The 20,913-nt window shown below is 47.1% G+C and overlaps 8 protein-coding genes across 8 annotated transcripts; 3 read left to right on the top strand and 5 right to left on the bottom strand.

The window, feature by feature from the left end:
• Positions 1-18: 18 nt before the first annotated feature.
• LY89DRAFT_63258 (uncharacterized protein) lies at positions 19-3,508 on the top strand. The gene is made up of 8 exons (XM_018211310.1): positions 19-215; positions 270-590; positions 642-822; positions 957-1,034; positions 1,082-2,510; positions 2,558-3,064; positions 3,113-3,296; positions 3,350-3,508. The coding sequence occupies exons 1-8, from the start codon at positions 171-173 to the stop codon at positions 3,395-3,397; spliced, it is 2,793 nt and encodes a 930-aa protein (XP_018071074.1). The 5' UTR covers positions 19-170; the 3' UTR covers positions 3,398-3,508.
• Positions 3,509-3,619: 111 nt separating this feature from the next.
• Positions 3,620-5,291, bottom strand: LY89DRAFT_733725 (uncharacterized protein; the record flags this gene model as incomplete). Its single annotated transcript, XM_018219838.1, has 3 exons — positions 3,620-4,494; positions 4,548-4,719; positions 4,848-5,291. 3 exons carry the CDS (start codon positions 5,289-5,291, stop codon positions 3,620-3,622), a joined length of 1,491 nt encoding a protein of 496 aa, XP_018071073.1.
• Positions 5,292-5,949: 658 nt separating this feature from the next.
• Positions 5,950-6,600, bottom strand: LY89DRAFT_669181 (uncharacterized protein; the record flags this gene model as incomplete). Its single annotated transcript, XM_018213074.1, has 1 exon — positions 5,950-6,600. The coding sequence occupies one exon, from the start codon at positions 6,598-6,600 to the stop codon at positions 5,950-5,952; it is 651 nt and encodes a 216-aa protein (XP_018071072.1).
• Positions 6,601-7,462: 862 nt separating this feature from the next.
• On the bottom strand, positions 7,463-12,305 carry LY89DRAFT_718492 (uncharacterized protein). Its single transcript, XM_018218419.1, has 10 exons — positions 11,814-12,305; positions 11,688-11,766; positions 11,320-11,640; positions 10,816-11,274; positions 10,232-10,767; positions 10,015-10,185; positions 9,278-9,964; positions 9,101-9,231; positions 8,667-9,051; positions 7,463-8,617 (listed from the first exon to the last, which is right to left on the bottom strand). The coding sequence occupies exons 1-10, from the start codon at positions 11,982-11,984 to the stop codon at positions 7,568-7,570; spliced, it is 3,990 nt and encodes a 1,329-aa protein (XP_018071071.1). The 5' UTR covers positions 11,985-12,305; the 3' UTR covers positions 7,463-7,567.
• A 375-nt stretch (positions 12,306-12,680) lies between these two features.
• Positions 12,681-14,474, top strand: LY89DRAFT_63153 (PLP-dependent transferase). Its single transcript, XM_018211279.1, has 2 exons — positions 12,681-13,634; positions 13,683-14,474. Exons 1-2 carry the CDS (start codon positions 12,787-12,789, stop codon positions 14,185-14,187), a joined length of 1,353 nt encoding a protein of 450 aa, XP_018071070.1. The 5' UTR covers positions 12,681-12,786; the 3' UTR covers positions 14,188-14,474.
• Positions 14,475-14,760: 286 nt separating this feature from the next.
• On the top strand, positions 14,761-15,360 carry LY89DRAFT_585493 (uncharacterized protein; the record flags this gene model as incomplete). Its single annotated transcript, XM_018209322.1, has 2 exons — positions 14,761-15,087; positions 15,148-15,360. The coding sequence occupies 2 exons, from the start codon at positions 14,761-14,763 to the stop codon at positions 15,358-15,360; spliced, it is 540 nt and encodes a 179-aa protein (XP_018071069.1).
• Positions 15,361-16,645: 1,285 nt separating this feature from the next.
• LY89DRAFT_669178 (uncharacterized protein) lies at positions 16,646-17,925 on the bottom strand (the record flags this gene model as incomplete). Its single annotated transcript, XM_018213073.1, has 5 exons — positions 16,646-16,963; positions 17,027-17,304; positions 17,353-17,515; positions 17,587-17,724; positions 17,785-17,925. The coding sequence occupies 5 exons, from the start codon at positions 17,923-17,925 to the stop codon at positions 16,646-16,648; spliced, it is 1,038 nt and encodes a 345-aa protein (XP_018071068.1).
• Positions 17,926-18,765: 840 nt separating this feature from the next.
• LY89DRAFT_782001 (uncharacterized protein) lies at positions 18,766-20,207 on the bottom strand (the record flags this gene model as incomplete). The annotated part of the gene is made up of 3 exons (XM_018222536.1): positions 19,825-20,207; positions 19,196-19,759; positions 18,766-19,096 (listed from the first exon to the last, which is right to left on the bottom strand). Exons 1-3 carry the CDS (start codon positions 20,184-20,186, stop codon positions 18,766-18,768), a joined length of 1,257 nt encoding a protein of 418 aa, XP_018071067.1. The 5' UTR covers positions 20,187-20,207.
• Between the last annotated feature and the right edge of the window lie 706 nt (positions 20,208-20,913).

The raw sequence follows: 20,913 nt of genomic DNA, 5'->3' as shown, positions 1-20,913 counted from the left end.
CATGTAACCCTGGTTCTCCCGACATATCTATCTGGCAGGCCCTCATTCAGCAAGGAGATACTCTCTTAACAGCTCTCAAAGATGAATTTGACGGGCCAGTCCGTTACTTCTTGATGAGCTTTTACTTCAGCCATCTCTGCTAATTTGATTCATAGGCAAACCTCTGCTCGATGGTGTTAATCTCTTCTGGCCTTGGGGGCATCACCTTGAAACGGGTATGTATGATTAATCCATTGATAAAGGTCAAAATGCTAAAGTCGTAATTCGAGGCACTCGTGGGCCTATATGAGCAGTCCTATAATCCGGCATACCAAATGCTTCAACGTGCTCAATCAGGAGTCGTCTTCCTCGGCGTTCCTCACCCTACATATCCTCGACGTGATCTATGGCCCAAGCTGACAGACATGTTACGAGCGTGTACAAATCTCAACAAATCCCGACTGGAAGACGCCGAAAATGATGTTGCGACAGTGGCAAATCTTTCCGATAAATTCGAACAGGCTGGCATTACCATTAAAGTCTTGTCTGTCTACGAGACTGTCAGAACCAAGGTTAGGATGAACTGGTATACTCCTTCGCGGCGTATCATGGTGAGAAAGCTTTAGGTTTATTTTTGACACTGACTGAAAGCAGTCGGATAGCTCGTTGGCGAAGTAATTTCTGAAACATCTGTCAAGAATGAGCATCCACTTGGGGTCCATTCAGATCATCCAGGCATCTGCAAATTCTCGTCCGACAGTGAATTATTCAATCAATTATCGGCTTTAGTACTCCATGCAATCGAGAATCCTCCACGACCGCAGCTGCAGGCCTCCCCCACATGTAAGTGTCCCCTCCACTGCAAAACGTTATCAACAGTGCGGAGTGCCTCGACTTGTTCAAGCAAAAGTTCAAGATGAGCCCGTATTGTTTGAACAAATAGACCGATTCCCAATACTCACAGCATTTATGATTAGCTGGAACATCTCTCAATAGAAGACAGGGAAAATCAGCCTGGGCAAGCACAGACTCAAACCCAGACACAAGCGATTCTGGTGAGTAATATCTCAATGTTAGGAACTCTGCTAATGGACTATAACAGCGAGGGAATTGTCTCAATCATTACCGGCTGCTATTCATGGTTCCTCTGACGTTTCCAGTTATGAGATCATCCCCCGCGTTGAAGAGTTTCTCCCACAGGACCGACTACCTCGACTTCCGTGTTACCTCAGAAACCCACAACAACCTAATCCGCATTTTGTCGGCCGAGAAGATATCTCGCAAGAGCTCGATGTGGTGCTCCTACCACCCAAGCATTTGGGTCGACGTTCAGAGTTGAGATCATTCGCTTTGTGTGGTTGGGGTGGACTAGGAAAGTCCCAGATTGCAATTAATTACGCATTCACTCGGGAGGAGTTTTTTGATGCAATATTTTGGGTTCAAGCCGACGACACCACGAAACTATCTAAAAGCTTCGACGATATTGCACAAGCTTTAGGGCTAGTTGGAGCAGCAGACACAGGTGACCGAGTAGTCAGCAGAAGTCTCGTATTGGAATGGCTTTCCGACCCTAGGAAGCAGCAGCCGGAAAGTAATTCGATTGAACTTCCGTCCACGTTTTCTACCGCTACGTGGCTCCTCATTTTCGACAATGCGGATCGCATCGAGTTGTTGCAGGACTATTGGCCCATCGGAGCTACGAATGGTTCAATTGTGATAACGTCACGAGATCCACTAGCTAGGAGAGATTTGACCTCCAACATCGGCATCGATCTTGCTCCTATGACAACACAAGATTGTGCCAAATTACTTCTGAAATTGACGAACCTCGCTGACACGAAAGAGTCACGCTCGGCCTCAATTGCCATCGTGGAGAAACTTTTCTGTGTTCCCTTGGCGGTGAGAGAGATTGCCGCTCTCATTCGACGCCGAGAAATGAAACTCGAGGAGTTTCTGTCTACTTATGAGAATACATCTCTTCTAGCGGAGATAAGCAAAGCTGATCAGCTCCCACAGCGGGATCAGTACCATCTAACTCTTGCTTCAGTCTGGAAGTTCGAAAAGTTCAAATCACCATCTGCTCTGTGTCTTATCAGTCTCATTTGTCTGCTGGATCCCGATCAAATATCAGAATCTATTCTTGATCAACGTCTTACACCTGGAAATCGGTTCGAGTACCCTGCTTCTTCTTGCCTTTACATTGACGCGCGAACCGACCTTCTCAGCACGTCTCTTATTACACGGAATAAAGACAAAAACCTCATCACCATTCACAGAGAGGTACGTGCTGTGATAGCAACCTACATGTCCAAAGAGACATTTCTGCAAAGCTTTCAACTTGCTGTCCAGCTGTTATCTCAAGCCTTTCCCATGGGTGGAGATAGATTCAATCGAGAGCAGCTGCAAATCGAGAAAGCTGACATGGTAATTCCACACGTGCTTAGCCTCAAAGATCGATTCTCAGGGCTTCAATCTGAAACACAAGTAGAAGTGAAACGCAAGTTTGTCGACCTTCTGCAGCAAAGTGCTTGGTATATGTGATGACCACTCAGAGAATTCACAATGCTGACTGAGACAGGTATCTGGTGCAACGGGCAGAGTATAAAGCTGCCAAGCCGCTATTCGAAATAGCACTGTCCATCTGCGAATCTAATCAATCTCAGATGCTTGATCTTCTGGCAGATACCTTGTTCAGCTATGCGCGATACGGGGAGGAGACAAGCACAGCGCCGGAACTGGTTCGTGATTATTCCGCTCGTCATCTTGAGCTTTGTAGGATCCTTGATGATGGTAGCCTCAACAAACATGAAGACGTGGGTACCGCGCATACAGGCCTTGGCAAAGCATATCTGCTGTTGGATAGAAATGAAGAGGCCGTCAACGAATTTCAGCAATGCATCAACATCGATTCTGAGTCGCCAGACATAATATCAGGCGATGCGTTGTCGCAGTTTGCGCTCATATACCAAGCTTGGGCTTACATAGGGCTCGGTCCAGAACGTTACAATGATGCAGTCTCAAATTTGGATAAGGTTATCGAATTTCGAAAGCTTAAATTCGGAGTCAACGATGTCCAATCACCCAAGTAAGGATATTTTCGCTTCTTTTGACGGAAACTGCTAATTTTGGAAAGAGTTGGATATGCGTTGCATGCTCTTGGGGTTGTCCGGAAGCAAAAAATGTGGAAGCAAAGCTTTGAAGCATATGAGAACGCCCTTTCGAATTTTCGGGCTACAGTTGGCAACAACTACTTCCACACAGGTCATATCTGCTTGAAGCTGGCAGAGCACCACGCGAGAGCGTCTGAATTTGACCCTGCCCGGTGCGCTTACTTGCCATCACTCAAGGGCTGTGCTAATCGTGGATTCAGTGTATATTTTGCGCAGGCTATCAAAGTCTTCCAAAGAGATCATCATAATAAACCAGAAGTTGCTAGGGCCACTTTCAAGCAGTACCTCTTCTACAACACTTTACCTGGTAGTGTTGTTGATCCTGGAATGACCGAGGCTCTTCTTAAGCAGGCAATGACAATGTACAAAGAGCTTGTACCGAATCACAATGAGAATGATAAGCTTACCGAGCAGGATTTTGACAGGATCGTCAGGTATTGGTCTAGATAGTGAGAGAAATGTAGTTTTTTCTAGTCCCAAAGGGATGTGATGGCTCTATGAATACGGCCCCAGAAGCAGATGATTAATGATACACATAACACCGGGACAGCCACTTCGGCGAAGACTTGCATACCGACTTCCCCCTGTCCTAGTTCTTTGAAATTCATACCAAAGGCTGAAGTGATGAATGAAAGTGGCACGAAAATAAGTGCAAGAATAGTCAACCTTTCCACCTTCTCAGCCTGTTCAATAGCTTTTCTTGATTCCCTCAGCATGGCGCCATTCATAATTATAGCTGTTCCATCCAAACACCTTGCAGCGAGTTCTTTTGCGCGTCTAAGAAGAGATTCAAAGTCCCGCAAAATAGAATCCTGTACATCTTGTGCAAGGTCGGCGTCAGAACCTTTCCATTTCGCAGCCAATTTGCTCTGAAGAAAAGCGATGACCTCCGAATAGTGGCCAATATTCTCCTCCAACAGGTCCTTTGTGAATCGTAAGTTTATAAGTGACAATTCTTCCTGCCCCTCGTGACTCTGAGCATTGAGTAGGGCATCTTCGACTTGACCTTTCACAAAATTGAGAAATTGGCTGTTGCTTGAGGCAGCGAAGAGAAATAACTCATTCAAAGCATATATCGGACTAGAGCGCATCAAAGATTGGTCTTCGTCTGCCAACATGCCATATTGAAGGGGCAAATGTTTCGCAGTGGGTATGCTTGTGCTCTGGAGGAGTCTGTCTGCATCTTCCTCACTTGCAAATGACGTGGTCTGATCGTTAGTTCTTAAAGCCACCTTTGCAGGGTGTTGTATAGTGGGTAAGCAAGAGTCTGGCTCGGCTTCTGCTTTATTCCAGGGTGCTTCAGGACCCTGCCGGAGATCTCTGCCTGTGTCAAGACAGATAACCGCTTGATGAGTTAGTTGAAGAATGATATAAAATAGAGCGGGCAGTTATTCATACCTGTATAACCTCCGTTCTTCTTCACTACACAAAAGGTGATGAGTTGATCGATAGTATATGTATTCTCGTTGTGAATTGAATACCGACGAACGATTGATTGTCCAGCGACGCCATGCTTCACAAGTGCATTGTAATTTCGCCTAATGTCCCCGGAACTGTGCTGACGGCCAGCCTGTACTTGTGATTGAGAAAGGGCGAGCTCTCTGGTATATATAGTTGTGATCTTCAGTTGCATTATGGTTTGGTGCTCGAGGGCACTGTGGGCAGGTCGAAAAAGGGCCTTGCTTCTAGACAACCAACGTGTCGTCGAAAGACCTCGGGATCGATTCGAAGCTGAGAGCCAATGACTCTTATCCACTCCGCAGATGGGTAACCTCTGATGAAGAGAAATTCTGCACAACCTGTCTTCAATGGAGTTCTATCAAGGAACGATTGAGGCCCTTCTGTGCCAGCGTATGTGTTTGGTTGTCTTGTGCCATCGGAATCGAAGCGTAAGCACACCACGGACCGGTGCGCTCGGGTCAGGTCTGGTTGCAGCTGGTCCAGTAGCTGGATATTCCGCTCTGAAGGCGAAAGGTTAACAAACTTTGAGAAGTCGCGATAATTGGCTCCGCATACGAAAGAATTTTTTTGGATTTTTCTCGCATGAGCACTGATAGCTTCTGCGTAGGTCTCAGGTGTCTCGTCGCTCTCGAAAGAATCAGTTGCGGCGGTCATGCAAGGGGCGGCATCCGTGTTAGACATACCGATAATCTAGTGGAATACCACGCCTAATAGCGAGAGAGAGAGAGAGTATTAATACCGGTTCAGTTCGTTCTCACAAGGGTCTAGTCATCTCCTGAGCCCTCCGTGAAAAGCGCATTGAGCTACGCAAACTCTGACAAACTTCATTCAGCTTGAACCGTTTCGGCTGCATGAAACCGATTCTGGTTAAGGTCAATCATTGAATTGATTTGAAGCAGCAGCCAAACGGAATCCTCTTTGAACCCTCCCACCCCTTCCAATAACGCATGGCGTCTGTATTTACAGATTGAGATTGATTCGGGGATGAGATTTCAAGAGAGACTTCCGGAAATCTATCTGAGATCTTTTGGAGAAAAGTCTTGGGAATTTCTCGGCTGAAAAGAGCGAGGGGACGCTTGTATCACTCACTGCTGCTGATGTGACGCGGGATGTGGTGTGGTGTCTCAAAAGAACTGTGTAGTACAGTAAACGCCAAGGGGTGCCAATAGACGACTTATGCTATGTTTTATCATTTAACCGAATTCCACCGGCCATGCACGAACCTTGGGAATGCACGGAAATCTTTAATATTTAGCTCTTAATATTTAAAAATTATAATTTTTATATTATTTAATTAAAATATATAATTTTTTATATAGAAATCTTATTCTTTCTTCACTTAGAATATCGCTATCAAACTCATCACAGCCATGACCTGGAACTCATTTCCCAGCTCAACCTCCAGAAACCTCATCTTCCCAATCTTCTTCACCGCACAAGAAACCTTGGCATACACCACTACAACCTCTCCAGTTTTCATTCTGACGAGTTTCATCCCGCTCGAATGCCCTATCCCAAACCCTTTCAACTCCGCATGACTACACTCGCTCCACTGAAAATGTTCTCTATACCGCACAGAATTTAAATATAAAGAGAAATGATGCGAAACCCGGAAAAACCCCTCGCATTCTACTTTCTCTGTAGGCGCAGCTCCATATCTTGTCGAGCCGAGCGTGATGTGCGGTTTTCCTTCCGGGCCTACGAATTGCGCTGACGCGAGTTGGCGGTACCATTTGTTGCGGCCTTGGTAGAAGGTGAGATCGGGTTTGCTGCGAAAACCGCTGTTGCTTTGGATACTGGCGAAGGGAGAGGGATCTTTGGTTGTGAGCGCGACTGTTGAGGAGGAGCTGAAGCGGTAGAAGCCGAATTCTGATGGGAAGAGAGTAGTGCTGACTTCCGAGGCAGAATTGGAGGTAGATGAGGCGGAGGTTGAGGATGCGGTTTGGGAGAATGTGGAAGTGTCTCTGGAGGAATATGATAATGAACTCATGTTAGATACCTGAAAGGTGCTTAGATAGGAGATTTGTTGTTTACAATCGAAGAAACCCTTTTTCATACAGAGATATTTACGGCATGAGCGAACTTTCATTCCCATTTTCTATGACCGAAGGCTCCTGAAGCGTTCACAATCCATCGTCATAAGACCACATCAGAAGCATACCAGAACCCCCAAATTTGAAGCTATCGCTATCGAAGCATGCTAGAAGCTCGACAGGTTCTCCCGCCTTGCCGAAAAGGGGCTCGCTAAGCCTCTGGTCCCTTTTCGCTACCAAGGACCCAGCATCATGTGACCCTCTAAAAGTCTATGACATAGGGCTGAAACTATGGGGCCAATTGGCAGTCCAAGACAGTAGGAACTAGTGTGAGACGGGTTGAATTGGCGCAATTCGAGAAATGATGAAGTATCTTTCAATTCATTATGACCAATTGTTTTGCATTTTTTTTTTTTTTTGTTGGTAGTTCCATGGCTTTAAACTACTTTCGAAAGCCCTTATTGCCTTCTTGTGAAGACGAACGGCATCCTTGAGATAGAAGATATAAAAGCGTCTTTCTATTCCTCAGCCGCCATAAACAGGCTTTGTTTGGGCTGAGGCATCTGAAGTACAGCCCATCTGACGGAATGCGCGAATGGCGCGAATGGCGCTGAGTGCGCTGAGTGCGCTCCCTAAGCTGTGGTAAACAAACTTCGGCCTGACCCCAACAAGAGTGCCGGGAAGCGAAGCCTATTACGGGGCACCCAGCAGTGCCAATATCCACCCACTCATTGAAAGCGCTACAACTTGGGGTTCAGAATAATCCACTGAAGACCGCGCCACAGCTTAAACAACGTGTGTTTTGAAATACAGATGAAGGGTAGGTATATTTGATGTCGGAACAGAAATCTATGAAACCAAAGAGCCGACAACCCCATTCCAACCCGAGCCAAGCTGTCCTATCCCAAACCAAAATAAAAGCCGTCAATTACTCTGCTCCTGTCTCATCAGGAACGAGTTCACATACCCCGTCACGCTCTCTTCCGGCTCCGTCCTCACAACTTGCACCTTCTCGTCTCCAGGCACACCCCATCCACCACCACCAGGCGTCTCAATAATCACCTTGTCCCCCTTTCCAACCTTAAAGTCCTTCCTTCCTCCAACGTTGACCCATCTCTCCTTCCCATCTCCAAGCTGCTCAACCAAGGAATTCTTTCCACTCTCTCCCGGCGCACCACCTGCCATCCCAAATGGTTGATAAACCCTCCTCTCACTGACAATACTAGCACTCAACGCCCTTCTAAATTCATACTCTCTCACGATCCCATTCCCACCATTGAATGAACCTTGCCCACCACTACCCGGTCTGATCACAAATCTGTTCAAGATACACGGATACCTCTTCTCCAGCACCTCAGGGTCGGTGATTCGGGTATTCGTCATATGAATATGAACACCCGAGGTCCCATGCCAGTTCTCACCAGCTCCTGATCCCCCACAGATAGTTTCTCCGAACCCAAACCCTTTGACTTCATTACCAGTCTCGAGGTCCTTACCTCCGAAACCGAAGGAGAAGACGTTGCAGTCACCTTGCGAGGCAGCACAAGCTTGGAATGCTTTGATTAGGACATCCGTCACTCTCTGACTCGTGATTGGATTGCCTGCACAGACGGCTGCCTGACCGCTGGGATTCAAGATCGTGCCTTCGGGGATAATGAATTTGATGGGTAGGAGACAGCCTTCGTTTAAGGGGATATCCTCGTTGATCAGGCAGCGCAAGACGTACATGGTGGCCGATTTCGAGATCGCGGATGGGGCGTTGAAACAGTGTAAACCTTCCAGACCAGTGCCGGTGAAATCGAAGACGGCCGAGCTGGTGGGGTCGATTGTTATTTTAAGAGCGAGCGGGGTGCCGTCGTCCATGTGGTCGATGGCTGTTAGGGGCTGGCCGTTGAACTTTGTGTAGGTTTTTTGGAGGTAGGCTCGGACTGCTGTTGCTGCATTTTTCTTGATTGCGTTCATGTAGAAGTGGACCTGATGGATATTAGTTTGTGCTACTTTTGATGGAAGGAGAATCACTTACGGTCTTAAGTCCACTTTCCTCGATCAGAGTTTGTACAAGATTAGCCCCCTTTGCGTTCGCTGCGATTTGTGCTTTCAAGTCGTTGAGGTTGTCATTTAAACTTCTTGTTCCGCTGCATCCTGGATGAGAGCCTGTTTCTTCGACAAGAACTTTCGTGATATCTTCTTCAAAGAAAACGCCATCTCGGACGAGAAACATAGAAGTAATCTGTGCACCTTCTTCGTAGAGCCTAGTGCTGCTCGCAGGCATAGAACCTGGAAGGATGCCGCCAATTTCTGCGTGATGGCCTCTGGAAGCCGTGTAGAAGCTGATGTTCTTTCCTTCCTGGTCGAAGATTGGAGTGATGACAGTAATGTCTGGTAAGTGAGTACCTCCAGCGAGGGGTCTATTTGGTTCAGTATTTGAATGTGGTCACGAGAGAAAAGACAACTCACGTGTTAGACACTAGAACATCTCCTGGCCGCAAATTCTTGGAATGAAGGTTATGCTGGAACCGAACAGCGTGCTCCATACTACCCAAATGAACGGGAACGTGAGGTGCATTTGCAACCAGACCGCCGTCCGGCTATGACTGTTAGTGAAAACACCACGAAGCGGGTAAGTGTACTTACACCAAACAGGGCACACGAGAAATCAAGTCGCTCTTTGATGTTGACTGAGACACTTGTTTTTTGGAGAGTAAGACCCATCTGCTCAGCAATGCCCATAAAGCGATTTGACATGATTGACAGTTGAATTGGATCCTCGGTCAATGGATCATCATCTGTGGTCTCACCGGGTACTGCTGAGACTTTGTCAGATGCGAGATCAATCACGACGTGTGATTGTAGAATCCTGGCAATGGCTCCAGGTTGGACCACAATCATCTGAGTTTCGTCATAGATCATTGCCGGTCCAGGAATCGTGTCGCCAGGGATACGGTCTTTCAATACGAAAAGAGGAGCATCTATCCAGCCACTTTCGAAGTATACTAGGAGAGTCTTCTGTTTGTAAGCGGAAACAGTTGATTGGGGGATGGAGGCTAATTCGTTGCTGATGGACTTCTTTTTTGCTAGTTGAGTCCCTGCATTAGCACGACCTCGGACTCGCAAATTCTCTACCAAGACTCTCCTGTTTGGAAGAGTGAAAGAAAATTCACGTTGATGCTCTTTGACGAAGGCAGCTGCATAATCCCCATCATCAGGCTGCAGAATCATGATGATCGTGTCGGAGCCAGCATATCTCAAATTGACATATCGTTCGTAAATCATCTGGTCGGGATTGAAGCCCTCTAATTTGAGCTCTTTGGTGACTTGGTCCTACGGAACTATAAGTTATTTGTGTGAGAATCAAAATGCTCTGTACATACCTGCAAGTTTGCCAACCTAAACTCAACTTCGTCCACCGACGAGTAGTAATCGCATGAACAAGGCTCATGTTTTTCTTGCACGGTGTCGGCCAATGCCATACCGTAAGCGCTCAAAATACTGGCATGCTTGTGGACCAACACTCTCTTGATGTTGAGTCGGTCTGCAATAGCCTATATATCGTCAGAGAAGCAGTTTTAATGAGCCAGGAAAACTTACGCAAGCATGCTGGCCTCCAGCACCTCCGAAACTCGCGAGGTTATGGTCACCAGTATTGTAGCCTTTCGATTCGGTGATTTGTCGAATTGGGCGACACATCGATTCGTTGGCCACATTCAAAAATCCTAGGCAGACTTCTTCCACAGAGAGTGACCTTCCACTTGAGGACTTCAAATCCTCATTGATGGTTTCAGTGAGATTTTCAAATGCCGCTCGCGAAGCGTCGAGATCTAAAGGCTCGTTCTCATTGGGACCGAAGATCTTGGGGAAGTGCTCAGGTGATAAGCGGCCAAGGACTAGATTAGCATCTGTGACTGTCAACGGGCCACCCTTTCTGTAACACGCTGGTCCTGGATATGCTCCAGCTGATTGAGGTCCGGCATTGAAGAGACCATTGCGATAAGTCAAAATACTTCCACCACCTGCTGCCACAGTAGTGATATCTAGTTGCGGAGTCTGTATTGTGATACCTGCAATCACATTCTCGAGGGTATGCGTCAAAAGTCCACCATAACGACTGACATCAGTCGATGTTCCTTTCGCCAATTAGCTAGAATTCTCAAAGACCAGGAACGTCCTCTCACCTCCCATATCGAAACCAATGCAAGGAGTCTTGTCCTCTTCATCGTAACAAGTGCGGCTAAAACCAACGACACCGCCTGCAGGACCTGACAAGATTGCTCTTAGTCCGTTGAATCTTTGCCAGCCGACAAGACCTCCATCAGACTGCATGAACTCGCAACGTGCTCCTTGCTCGCTATCTTCTAGCTTTCCAATGAAGCCCGCTCTGAATCCGTCGATATAATTTCGGACCACGGGAGACAGATACGCATCCGCGGCCGCCGAATGACCACGAGATACAGCTTTGATCATGGGCAAAAGTTGGGATGAAAGCGAGATCTGAGTGAAGCCAATTTCATTGGCAATTTTACCAATCAAAAGTTCATGTTCCGGAAATGTGTACGAGTGGAGGAGCACTACTGCTAGTGATCTGACTCCGATATCGTACAATTCTTGCAAATCCGCTCGCGCCTTTTCTGCGTCTGAGGAATATCAACATTGCCCTTGACGACAGGCAATTTACTTACCGAGAGGCTTCAGAATTCTGATTAATTCTCCACCAACGCCTTTGACCACTTGAACATCGTCAACAAGCGAGTCCAGCTCAGCTGCTGATTTAGGATTCGGATCCTCAGTATACTCCTCAGGAGTGACTCGCTCATCGACTTCTAGAACTTCAGAGAATAAGGGAGCTGCTCGTCGGATATTAAAATCAAACAATTTTGGTCTCGTTTGATCTCCTATCCTCAGGAGATCTGCGTGACCCTTTGAGACAATGAGAGCACACGAATCTGCAGACCTCTCTAAAAGTGCATTGGTGGCAACGGTTGTTCCCATTTTGATAGAAGCTAAATACGGGTTAACATGTGACATCGAAATAGAGGTGAGACTTTACCAATCATGGCGGTGTCGATTGGCTCTCCCCTGACAAGCTTCTTGCCTGTAACTTGCTCCAAAATTCTCCTGATCCCTTCCTGCGAGACATTCAGCAGTGGACTATACCTTGTAGATTGCCACTTACCGTTGGAGCATCATCATAATTGGTGGGGTCAACGCTGAGCAGCTTCACCACAATGTCTTCCCTCCCGGGAATGTTCGTCGCAATGCAATCTGTAAACGTCCCTCCTCGGTCTATAGCAATCTCAATGCCCGACTTCATAGGCGACGGTGGAGGGGTAATTGCGACAGGCATTTTGGCTGGATGCAGGATGCCTTGGAGGACTTGCGCTGCTCGTTGAAGGAATGAACTGGGCTACTCGACGGAGCGAAGAAACCAAAGGAGCTTGATGTGATATACTCGATGAGAATGGTACGGCAATGGATGTCCGTCTCCTGTCCAAAACGGTGGCGATATCTTCACCTCGGATTATGAACTATGATCCTCGACACAACAAGGAGAGAGGGGTTGAGGCAATTCGTGCCTTCCCCCATTATTGGACGCCCGCACGCCATGGCTGACGATAGGAGTCTCAGATCTGGCAGGTAAATGGTCTGCACGATTTGACAATTGCCGATGGTTGACACACAATGCCCGTATCATTAGTGGAGTTGAGTTCGGAGTTCAAGCCGAGATGTTTCTTATCATAGCCCGTCTTCGTTAGCCACCAATTGCGCCAAGTGACACGCTAGGGCACCCGCCGCCTCCAGAGTCCTCTCGTCGCAGGGACAACTCCATCTTTTCAACATTTCATTATCCTCTTTTCGGCCACGTCGGCGTACAAAGTCCATTCCATCAAGTGCGGATATGGTCCACCGAGTATAGTACCTAGGTATGCACCGCATCGGACGGGATCAAGAAGGCGGCTCGGCACACTCGCCCTGCAAACTAGAGGCCTGGTGCAACTGCTGCTGAATCGGGTTGACTTATTTCCATGTTGAACGCATGATCGATATATTTTGTCTCGGAGGTCTCGAATGTGTCTTTCGTTTGAATCAACTCGAATTGCACTTGCGTCACTCTGAGATCCCCCGCAGATAACAATTGCTTTTTCAACATGTCGTCTCATATCAATCTACAACTCGGCTGGCCATCACCTCGGCTCTATCCTGCTGAACAGCTTGCAGCAGCCGCAGCTATTCTTTCTGACCCGGATGTCGCAAAGGTTGCGCTCATGTATGGTCCGGATCTGGGATACGCCCCGTTTCGAGAATCAGTTGCAAAATGGTTGACTTCATTCTACGAGCCACCGTCAGGCTCTATTCCTATCGAGCGAATACTCATCACAGGCGGAGCATCACAGAATTTGGCAAGCATATTACAGGTCTTTTCAGATCCGCACATCACAAGGAGAATATGGATGGTCGAACCAACCTATTTTTTGGCATGCACGATATTCCAAGACGCTGGCTTTGCAGACAGGCTACGAGGAGTTCCAGAGAATGAACAGGGGCTCGACATCGAGTTTCTGCGCAAAGAGCTCGCCAAATTTGAGTACGAGGCGAGCCAGAATGGTGTATTTCATGAAATAAAGCCATCGAGTCAATATGGCAAGATTTTCAGACATATACTATATCTGACCCCTACATTCTCAAATCCAAGTGCAAAGACCATGTCGACACCAGTTCGAGAACAGCTTATAGCCTTGGCACGAGAGTACGATATCCTACTCATCTCAGATGATGTCTACGACTTCTTGCGATGGCCTGCTGAAGATCGCAAAGCTCATTCCATCAAATTGGCACCCAATCCGCCTCGATTGGTTGATCTAGATCGTGCTACGAGCTCAGACGACTCTTGGGGAAACAGTATTAGTAATGGATCGTTCTCAAAAATCGTTGCTCCTGGTGTCCGCGTTGGTTGGGCAGAGGCATCACCAAAGATCATTCTGAGACTCTCACAAAAGTATGGCTTCTGATTAACCAAGATGTCCCAGCTGACAGTGATTGACAGTGGTGCTACTACTTCAGGCGGTGCTCCATCACATCTTACCTCAACGTTTCTTGACCACCTTCTGAGTACTGGCGCCATGCAAAAACACATCGACGAAGTTTTAATACCCACCTACCAATCCAGATACCGAGTGCTCATGGCAGCTCTCAAAACTCAACTCGAGCCTTTGGGTGTTAGAATTACGACTGGGGCTCCGTACACCATCCCCGCAGATGAGAACACTATCGTTCCTGTTGGAGGCTTCTTCACCTACATCTCGTTCCCACCTCGATTACCCAGTGCAGGGGTTATCGCAAAACGAGCCAAGGAGGAGTACCAGTTGACGTTCGCCTACGGAGAAATGTTCGTGGTGAAAGGCGACGAGACGAGTGTTGAGCGATCAAAGCAGGGGTTTGGGAATGGAGCGCGACTTTGTTGGGCATGGCATGAACAGGATGAGATAGAAGAGGGGATCAGCAGGCTCGCAAAATTGCTCAAGATTCTGTTGGCTGAAGGCTCAGCTTGAACTCAAGCTACAGCATATACTAAGAATCTCGCAAAATTCCCAAAGTCGGCCGCTCTTCCCCGCAATCTTGTGTCGTTCCGGTCAAGAGACCTGCATTCTCTCGCTTACTCAGAAATGCAATTTTTCAGCCCTAAGCTTACAATATCGTCGACAACCATGCATCTTACTCACCACACCCAACTTCTCTTGTTGGGTACGATGCCTAGTTAGCCTATGAGAGTGTTTCAATATGTCCGCTTAGTGGCGGATCTCGGTGATCAGGGGCAAAAGGACCCCTTTCCTCGCTACGCACGACGGCCGCTCAGAGTCAGATGTGCCATCTTCTGATCCATTTCAGTGCGTAATGCGAGCTTCAATCTCAGTATGCATGCCAGGGAGATAGCCAAGATGACTGCAGTCAGTTTTTGAGATGACAATTTACCGCTCTATCGCCCCTTCCTCTTCTTTGTATATATACTCAGAGAATGGATCCGCTCTTCCTACACCACAAACACAGCAACATCAATCTTCTTCACTAAGAAAAGCTTCTTATCAACACTTCCCAACTCCAAAACCACCAAACAACAACTCAAAATGGGATTCACACCATACTCCGGCCCCGCGTCCGCCTTCCCCCCTTCCTCCACCTGGAAAACCTTCGACGAGATCTTCAACGCGAACAAAGCCGAGATGCTCCAAACAGGCGACACGGAGTCAGATGTCAGCCACATCCACACTGCCGTCTTGCAGGCCGCCAAAGAAATCGGCGTCGAAGAACGTGTCATCTTCTGTATCATCATGCAAGAGAGCACCGGCAACGTAGGTGTCGGGACCACCATCGACAACGGACAGAAGCCCACTGGAGGTTTGATGCAAGCAGAAGAGAGCCCGGCATTTCCTGGACAGCATAACTTGCCGCAGGTAAGTTTCACGCAGAGGTTCAGATACATAATGTGGAGAGAGGCTAACGAAGTGTAAAAGTCCGATATCACTGCGATGGTGATGGCAGGTACGAAACATTTCAAGGGCAACTTGGAGCAGGAAGGTGATGCGGATAATGCGGTTACCATTTATGAGGCGTTGAGGCTGTATAACTCGGGGAGGATTGACAAGAGGAATTTGTCGAATCCGGAGGGAGCTACTGCTAGCTATGTGTCGGATATTGCGAACAGATTGCAAGGACGCACGAACTAGGAGGGCTACTGACAAAGTTGAATTTAGGGGTCGGGGTCGATGGAGGGTATTGCTCAGAACATTCGATTGGACTGCGTTCACATCCTATGTAAATTATAAATATGCTTCCCAAAATTGAACTCAATATCATCCATTGGTCTGGCCCTTCAGAACTTGAAAGTGAGGTAGGGGTGAGTTCAGTTCAACCCCACTTTTGCGATATAAAACAAGACGTAGTACGCAAACTATATCGGTAAAAAGCTCTCCTCTGTCCCAACAAGCCACACTGCAAGTGGCGAAAGTGGAGTTATACCTGTCTCCACTACCCTTGATAAAGCGTAATTCCGGCTGCAACGCCGACGACTAAGCCATTTTCGACTGGATTTAGACCCCGACGGCACAGAACCTTTCCTAGATATCACAAACAAAGGCGGGAACTAATGTTCAATGCAGCGACCGTGAGATGCCGACAGGAAGACTTTTGATTGATTTGAGCCTCTCTAGAGGTCAAATTAGGACACCAAGCTAGGAACTCGGGCCCTTGAGACTAACTTGACTCTGCAAAGAACAACCATTTCTACATTTTTTTTTTCGGGCACTGCAAAGAAGAAGGTACTAGGAAGAGAAGAAAGTGCCACGGCTGATCTTCGCTTCAAGGACCCGCTCCTGGTAATGGCAACAAGAGCACAAGACTCGAAATGTCAATTGCCAAACCCCCTCTAGACGCAACACCAGAGGTGCCTAGACATTGAGCCGCGCATGACACACCAGAGCTTCCAACATCTTGAGTCAGACTAAAGGCTTGCATAGAAGTTGCGCAAAAGCAAATGCTGTTCCTGTTAGTTTCGTGCTAGCTTTTGGGAGGAGGGCCAACTTACTTTTCGTATAAATCAACGTGTATGAGTGGCATGGCTGGGTTGCTTGAGATGTTGGTTTGGATGTAACAGTATTGGAGACATGGCTGGATGGTGCAATAGACAGCTATACGGACGATATATTGCGTGTTGAGGTTCGGCGGAAAAGTATGCCCAATTTGGCAAGCAGACAAGGAAAGAAGTGAGTTTAGCTGGTTAGCATTTTACTTCATTGTTGAATAAAAAGGCTACACATTTCGACCTGGAAATCGAAGGGTATTTCGTCCAGCTTGTGTGTTGGGACATTTGCGTTGGAGTCTCTAAGTCCTCATATATAGCGAGTCACTTGCGAGAGATCGAATGCTTCAGAGTCATTCTCCAGATATAAATTGCCAAATTCATCTTTTTTCAAGGTCGAGACCCGACGGCAGTTGAGCCATGAGCTCACATACTCAATTCCCCGAATTTAGCCTCAGCTCTAATCCGCGTCTAGTTGCTTGTGAGTCGGCATCAGTAGTGTAAGTTAAATCCCAGTGCATCTGATCAACAATCGCCTGTTGTTTGACTGCATAATCATCCGGGGGCAAAGTCCATACAGTCTTGAGTCCAACATTGTCCTTCTGCCACTTCAGCAGAGTCAAATTCATCTGTTCCATCAAGTCGTCGGTTATCATTTTGCCTACATGGCTCGAATGATGTCGATTATGGGCGGAGGCAATCTTTGCAATCGAGTAATCTTGCACCTGAAGCAGACCTTTGGGAGCTGCGGCCTGTAAATGGTCAGTGCTCGAATTACTCCATGCAAACCGGTGACAGAAGGAAAGATAACATACTGGATCAATGGAACGAATATTCAATATTCGCTCTTCCTTGTACTTCTCCCATGGAACAACAGGTTCATGGTGTCCATGCTGTGCACCAGCTAGGTCGATTGCAAAAACTTCGCCAGATCTCAGCACGACTTTCAACACAGTATGGACTGGCTTCCTCCTATCAAACGCCATAGGAATATTAGTTATAAAGGCGTCTTCTGGGCGTCCATGACTGAACCTCGTACGGCGCTTCTCTCCTTTGGTCCGATGCTGCACTGCAGTGTTTCTTTTTACAACACCTGTCATATGTCAGCTAGCTTTTTGATCTGCAATGAATTGCCACTCACTGCTAAGCATGCCCTGTATGAATTCCACCATCCACGCAGCAGCCTGAATTCCTCCAACAAAGCTCAAGGCTGCCTCCTCTTCTTCCTTCGATTGCAAGAGGGCTGCGGTGAATGGGATCGCAACCGGAGAATCTTGATTGAAGGTACCATCTTCGATGAGATTCTGAAACGCAAGAAGTCAGCATTGTGCTACTTGGCAGATTTGTCATGACCAACGAGCAAAGGACAACTTACGCGGCCATACATGTTTAGAGTGGTCTCGATGGTTCTACTTCCCTCCAACATCATGAAGTACTCGGGCTCGACAGGTTTGCGATCCACACTCTGGATATCATAGTAATACCACGACCGCTCTCTTGCCAGATACCACAGCTGCTGTGCCAAAGAAGAGACACGATATAGAAGTAGTCGGTCCTTCAATTAGCGACAAACAGACTTGTGCTTGGTCCAATCCACTGTTTGGCATTCGATTCCGCAATACCGCGCAACTGGAGGATTGTTCGAATACCTCAGACAGTTCTTGCAACCACCGCATTGCAGTGTCGCAGACTTCTTGCACACGACGCATTCCATTTTGTTGTGTTTCGATATGAAGCTCAAGAGAGGTTTTGTCGTACAGGGTTCACGCACTATCACCTGATTACCCCACCATCAGAGCTAGGTAGCCTTGATTTTGCTAGTGGACTTCGATGTAGATTTAGTTGACAGTTGAGAAGTCTACCCACCCTATGAGCAATGTTTTGTCAAAGAGAATGGCGTCCTTTTGTGGCGCATTGGCTAGATTTTTGAATCAGGTAATGTTCAGAGTTGCGAGTCAATGTACGGCAGAGAGGAGATATGGAATGGTTTTGGTGAGGTTCGCTAGATTTCAGAGGCTTCAGAGCTTGAAATAGACCCTGTGCCTGTGGAACGAGCCCCTAACCTTAGCGAGCCCCACCAAAACTCCACATCCCGAGCATTGTATTCCATCATCGGATGATATTTGGAAATTTGATTTGTGATTTGATAAAGACGTTAATATACTTTGATGTACCGATTCAGAGATTGGAGTGAGTGATCTTAGATCTCCTCGCTAAATTTGGTGGGACAATATCGCAATGTTAGACTGCTCCTAGGACTTCTGAAATGGATGGAAGTCACAACGAGAAGAGAACGATACACTGCCAGTAAGTGCTGTGAGTTGAAACAAACTTGACTTGCATTTTGATTTTCTTGTATATAGATATATCTATATTTAGATCCTGCTTTTGCGTTGCTCAGCCTGTGCAGCCGATGGCTGGAGATGAGACCAGTTGAATGCCACTGCGATACCTAGGCTAGAGAACTCTGAAGTTCAAAGTTGAAAGGCTTCAACTTGGGCGATGAACGTGTTTGCCTCATATGCCTGAGAATTATGGGCTTCAGAGACACTCTTCAGGTTTCCTTCTTCGCCTTCTTATTTTTACTCCTACCTTTTCTGGTTTCCGTCCCGTTTTGCTCGCTATCAGAATGCTTCTTGCTTTCTCTTAGTCCCTTGCCTTGCTCGAGGCAAAGCATTGAAGCATGACAGCCTTTGCCTTTTAGCCGTGAGGTAGCAGGTTTGTGGACGTCGCTCGCTACGCGGAATACTTGCTCGAAAAGATTGTGAACATCTTGCATAATCACTGTGAGCGCTGGGATGTTTTTGCGAGCTTCTGGGTCTTTGACATAGTGCTTGCAAATGCGTAGAGAGGAGAACTCATTGAGTGGGATTTGATATGCTACTCTGTCAGCGTCGGCAGCATCGAAAGCGCATCAGCCATCTTTATGCCTGATCAACTGCTAGGATGAGTGACCGGTATCAGTACTGACAATCAAGACTTACAGTTGGTGGTAAGATTTCTTTCGGTACCCAGCTATCCTCGTCAACTTGATGGAGACCCCAGACAGAGAGTTCAATGGACTAATCCTTGGAAGGCTCTCCCGGAGTCCACTGTACAGGTCCACTCTCATCCATCTTGAAGAAAATGAAGCGTCTGACGCTGCCTTCGGTGCCGAGAATAAGGTTATCCGCCAGACTTTTGATGCGTGATCGGTTTTCAATTTCGGAAAACTGGCAAACAAGTGGCGGGACCCGTGACCCTGAACGTTGAAAACCCATTGGCTATCCGAGCAGAACCTTCCCTTGATCCCTTTCTGACCATTTCCCCAAGAGCTGGCAGCGAAAGATCCCATGGATTCCCAATTTATCTTGTCCAAATCGAATTTCAACTCAATATCCGAACTGCCTGCGCCACAAATATGGTCGACAAAGATAGCGTAAGGCCCAGAACGAAAAGGACGAAGCTTCTTCCCAATCATGGAAAGATGTGCCCCAACAGTACGTGGATGGGTGACGGGGTTGTTTCGGTGGATCGTGAATTCTCCTGATATTGGAAGATATTGGACACTATTGGTGATGGTAGTTTTAGTAATGGTTTCACAGAAGGGATTTGGCCAAGACGGTAATCTTACCGGACTGTAAAAGTGGCAAACAGGGCCAAATTCTCCGCTTCAAGCTTTTCCCAAAGGAGATTCACATCTTCAGGCTTGGCCGAGGAATATGCGAGATAAATGCCATCGACAGGAATTCCTTCTTCGGAAAGTGCTTTGAGAGTCCGAACGACCTCTGTCGCATCGAATGGTGATGCTTCAGTTGTGTACATTGCTCGCAGTGGTGGTGATGGGGAATCAGAGCCGTTTGCTTCTGAGAACTTTCTCTTCTTCGGACCACAAGAGTCCACAACTTTGGTCGATTGAAGGGTGGTGAACACCCATGGATTGGTTGCAAACGTTGTGGTGAAGACAGGTTTCCCTGCACGAGCGATGAAAACCATCTTGAAAATCGTGAGTGCAAGTTGTTAAGATTTAGGCTTCAGAGATACAAACGGTGTAGAGATGCAACTGAAGTAGTGCCTTGACACCTAAGGCCCAAACATTTCAAGTAGGGAACTGTTTTGGGACTCTGGTTACACACGAGTATAGCTGGCTGCAGAACCGAGAGAATATGGCGGAAAAGGTTTGCCGACGACAAACACGAAAGTCGACAAGCCACAACAGAACACTAGGAGAACCTCCGGGTTTTATCGCCAAGCCGAACATCAACGATCAAAGGTAGAGCGCCAAGTAGCCAGTACATTCATATCCAGCAGCCTGAAAAGTATGTTGTGAAACACAGTTCGGGGATGGCACGTGAGAATAATAGTTAATCAAAATATCTTGCAAATATAAATTGAAAAAGTTGGAAATAAGTAAGATGTCACACTTATACCAAAATTTCAATTCGTTAATCGTTAGTAACATTTTCAAAATAAACTATAGAAACAAAAGTCCGACAGTCCGAATCACAACACTAACGGGAAAGTGGAAGCTTTACGTTATTGCCCACTAGAACGATTCCGAGCCTTTTTATAAATATTAATCCCAGCTCGGGATAACACATTCACCACATAAAAAATATTCTCACCCGGCTGCCTCCCAACTTATACGGTCGAATACAAACGCAGTCTAAAGTCCATCTTTTCAATCAGGGACAACCAAGTCAGCTCCATTCCTCTTCTTCTC

Source organism: Mollisia scopiformis (genome assembly GCF_001500285.1).
Source record: "Mollisia scopiformis unplaced genomic scaffold LY89scaffold_12, whole genome shotgun sequence".
NCBI classification, from domain to species: Eukaryota; Fungi; Ascomycota; class Leotiomycetes; order Helotiales; family Mollisiaceae; genus Mollisia; species Mollisia scopiformis.
Note: the sequence above shows the minus strand (reverse complement) of the source record. Positions and strands in the feature narration are given on the sequence as shown.

Coding starts and splice junctions, on each gene's coding strand:
- LY89DRAFT_63258 (XM_018211310.1), top strand. CDS start 171: ATGGTGTTAATCTCTTCTGGCCTTGGGGGCATCACCTTGAAACGG. Junction 591..641: donor CTCCTTCGCGGCGTATCATG/GTGAGAAAGCTT, acceptor GCAGTCGGATAG/CTCGTTGGCGAAGTAATTTC. Junction 3,297..3,349: donor GAGCGTCTGAATTTGACCCT/GCCCGGTGCGCT, acceptor TCGTGGATTCAG/TGTATATTTTGCGCAGGCTA.
- LY89DRAFT_718492 (XM_018218419.1), bottom strand. CDS start 11,984: ATGCCTGTCGCAATTACCCCTCCACCGTCGCCTATGAAGTCGGGCATT. Junction 10,186..10,231: donor CTGGAGGCCAGCATGCTTGC/GTAAGTTTTCCT, acceptor GACGATATATAG/GCTATTGCAGACCGACTCAA. Junction 9,965..10,014: donor TTAGGTTGGCAAACTTGCAG/GTATGTACAGAG, acceptor ATAGTTCCGTAG/GACCAAGTCACCAAAGAGCT.
- LY89DRAFT_63153 (XM_018211279.1), top strand. CDS start 12,787: ATGTCGTCTCATATCAATCTACAACTCGGCTGGCCATCACCTCGGCTC. Junction 13,635..13,682: donor ATTCTGAGACTCTCACAAAA/GTATGGCTTCTG, acceptor AGTGATTGACAG/TGGTGCTACTACTTCAGGCG.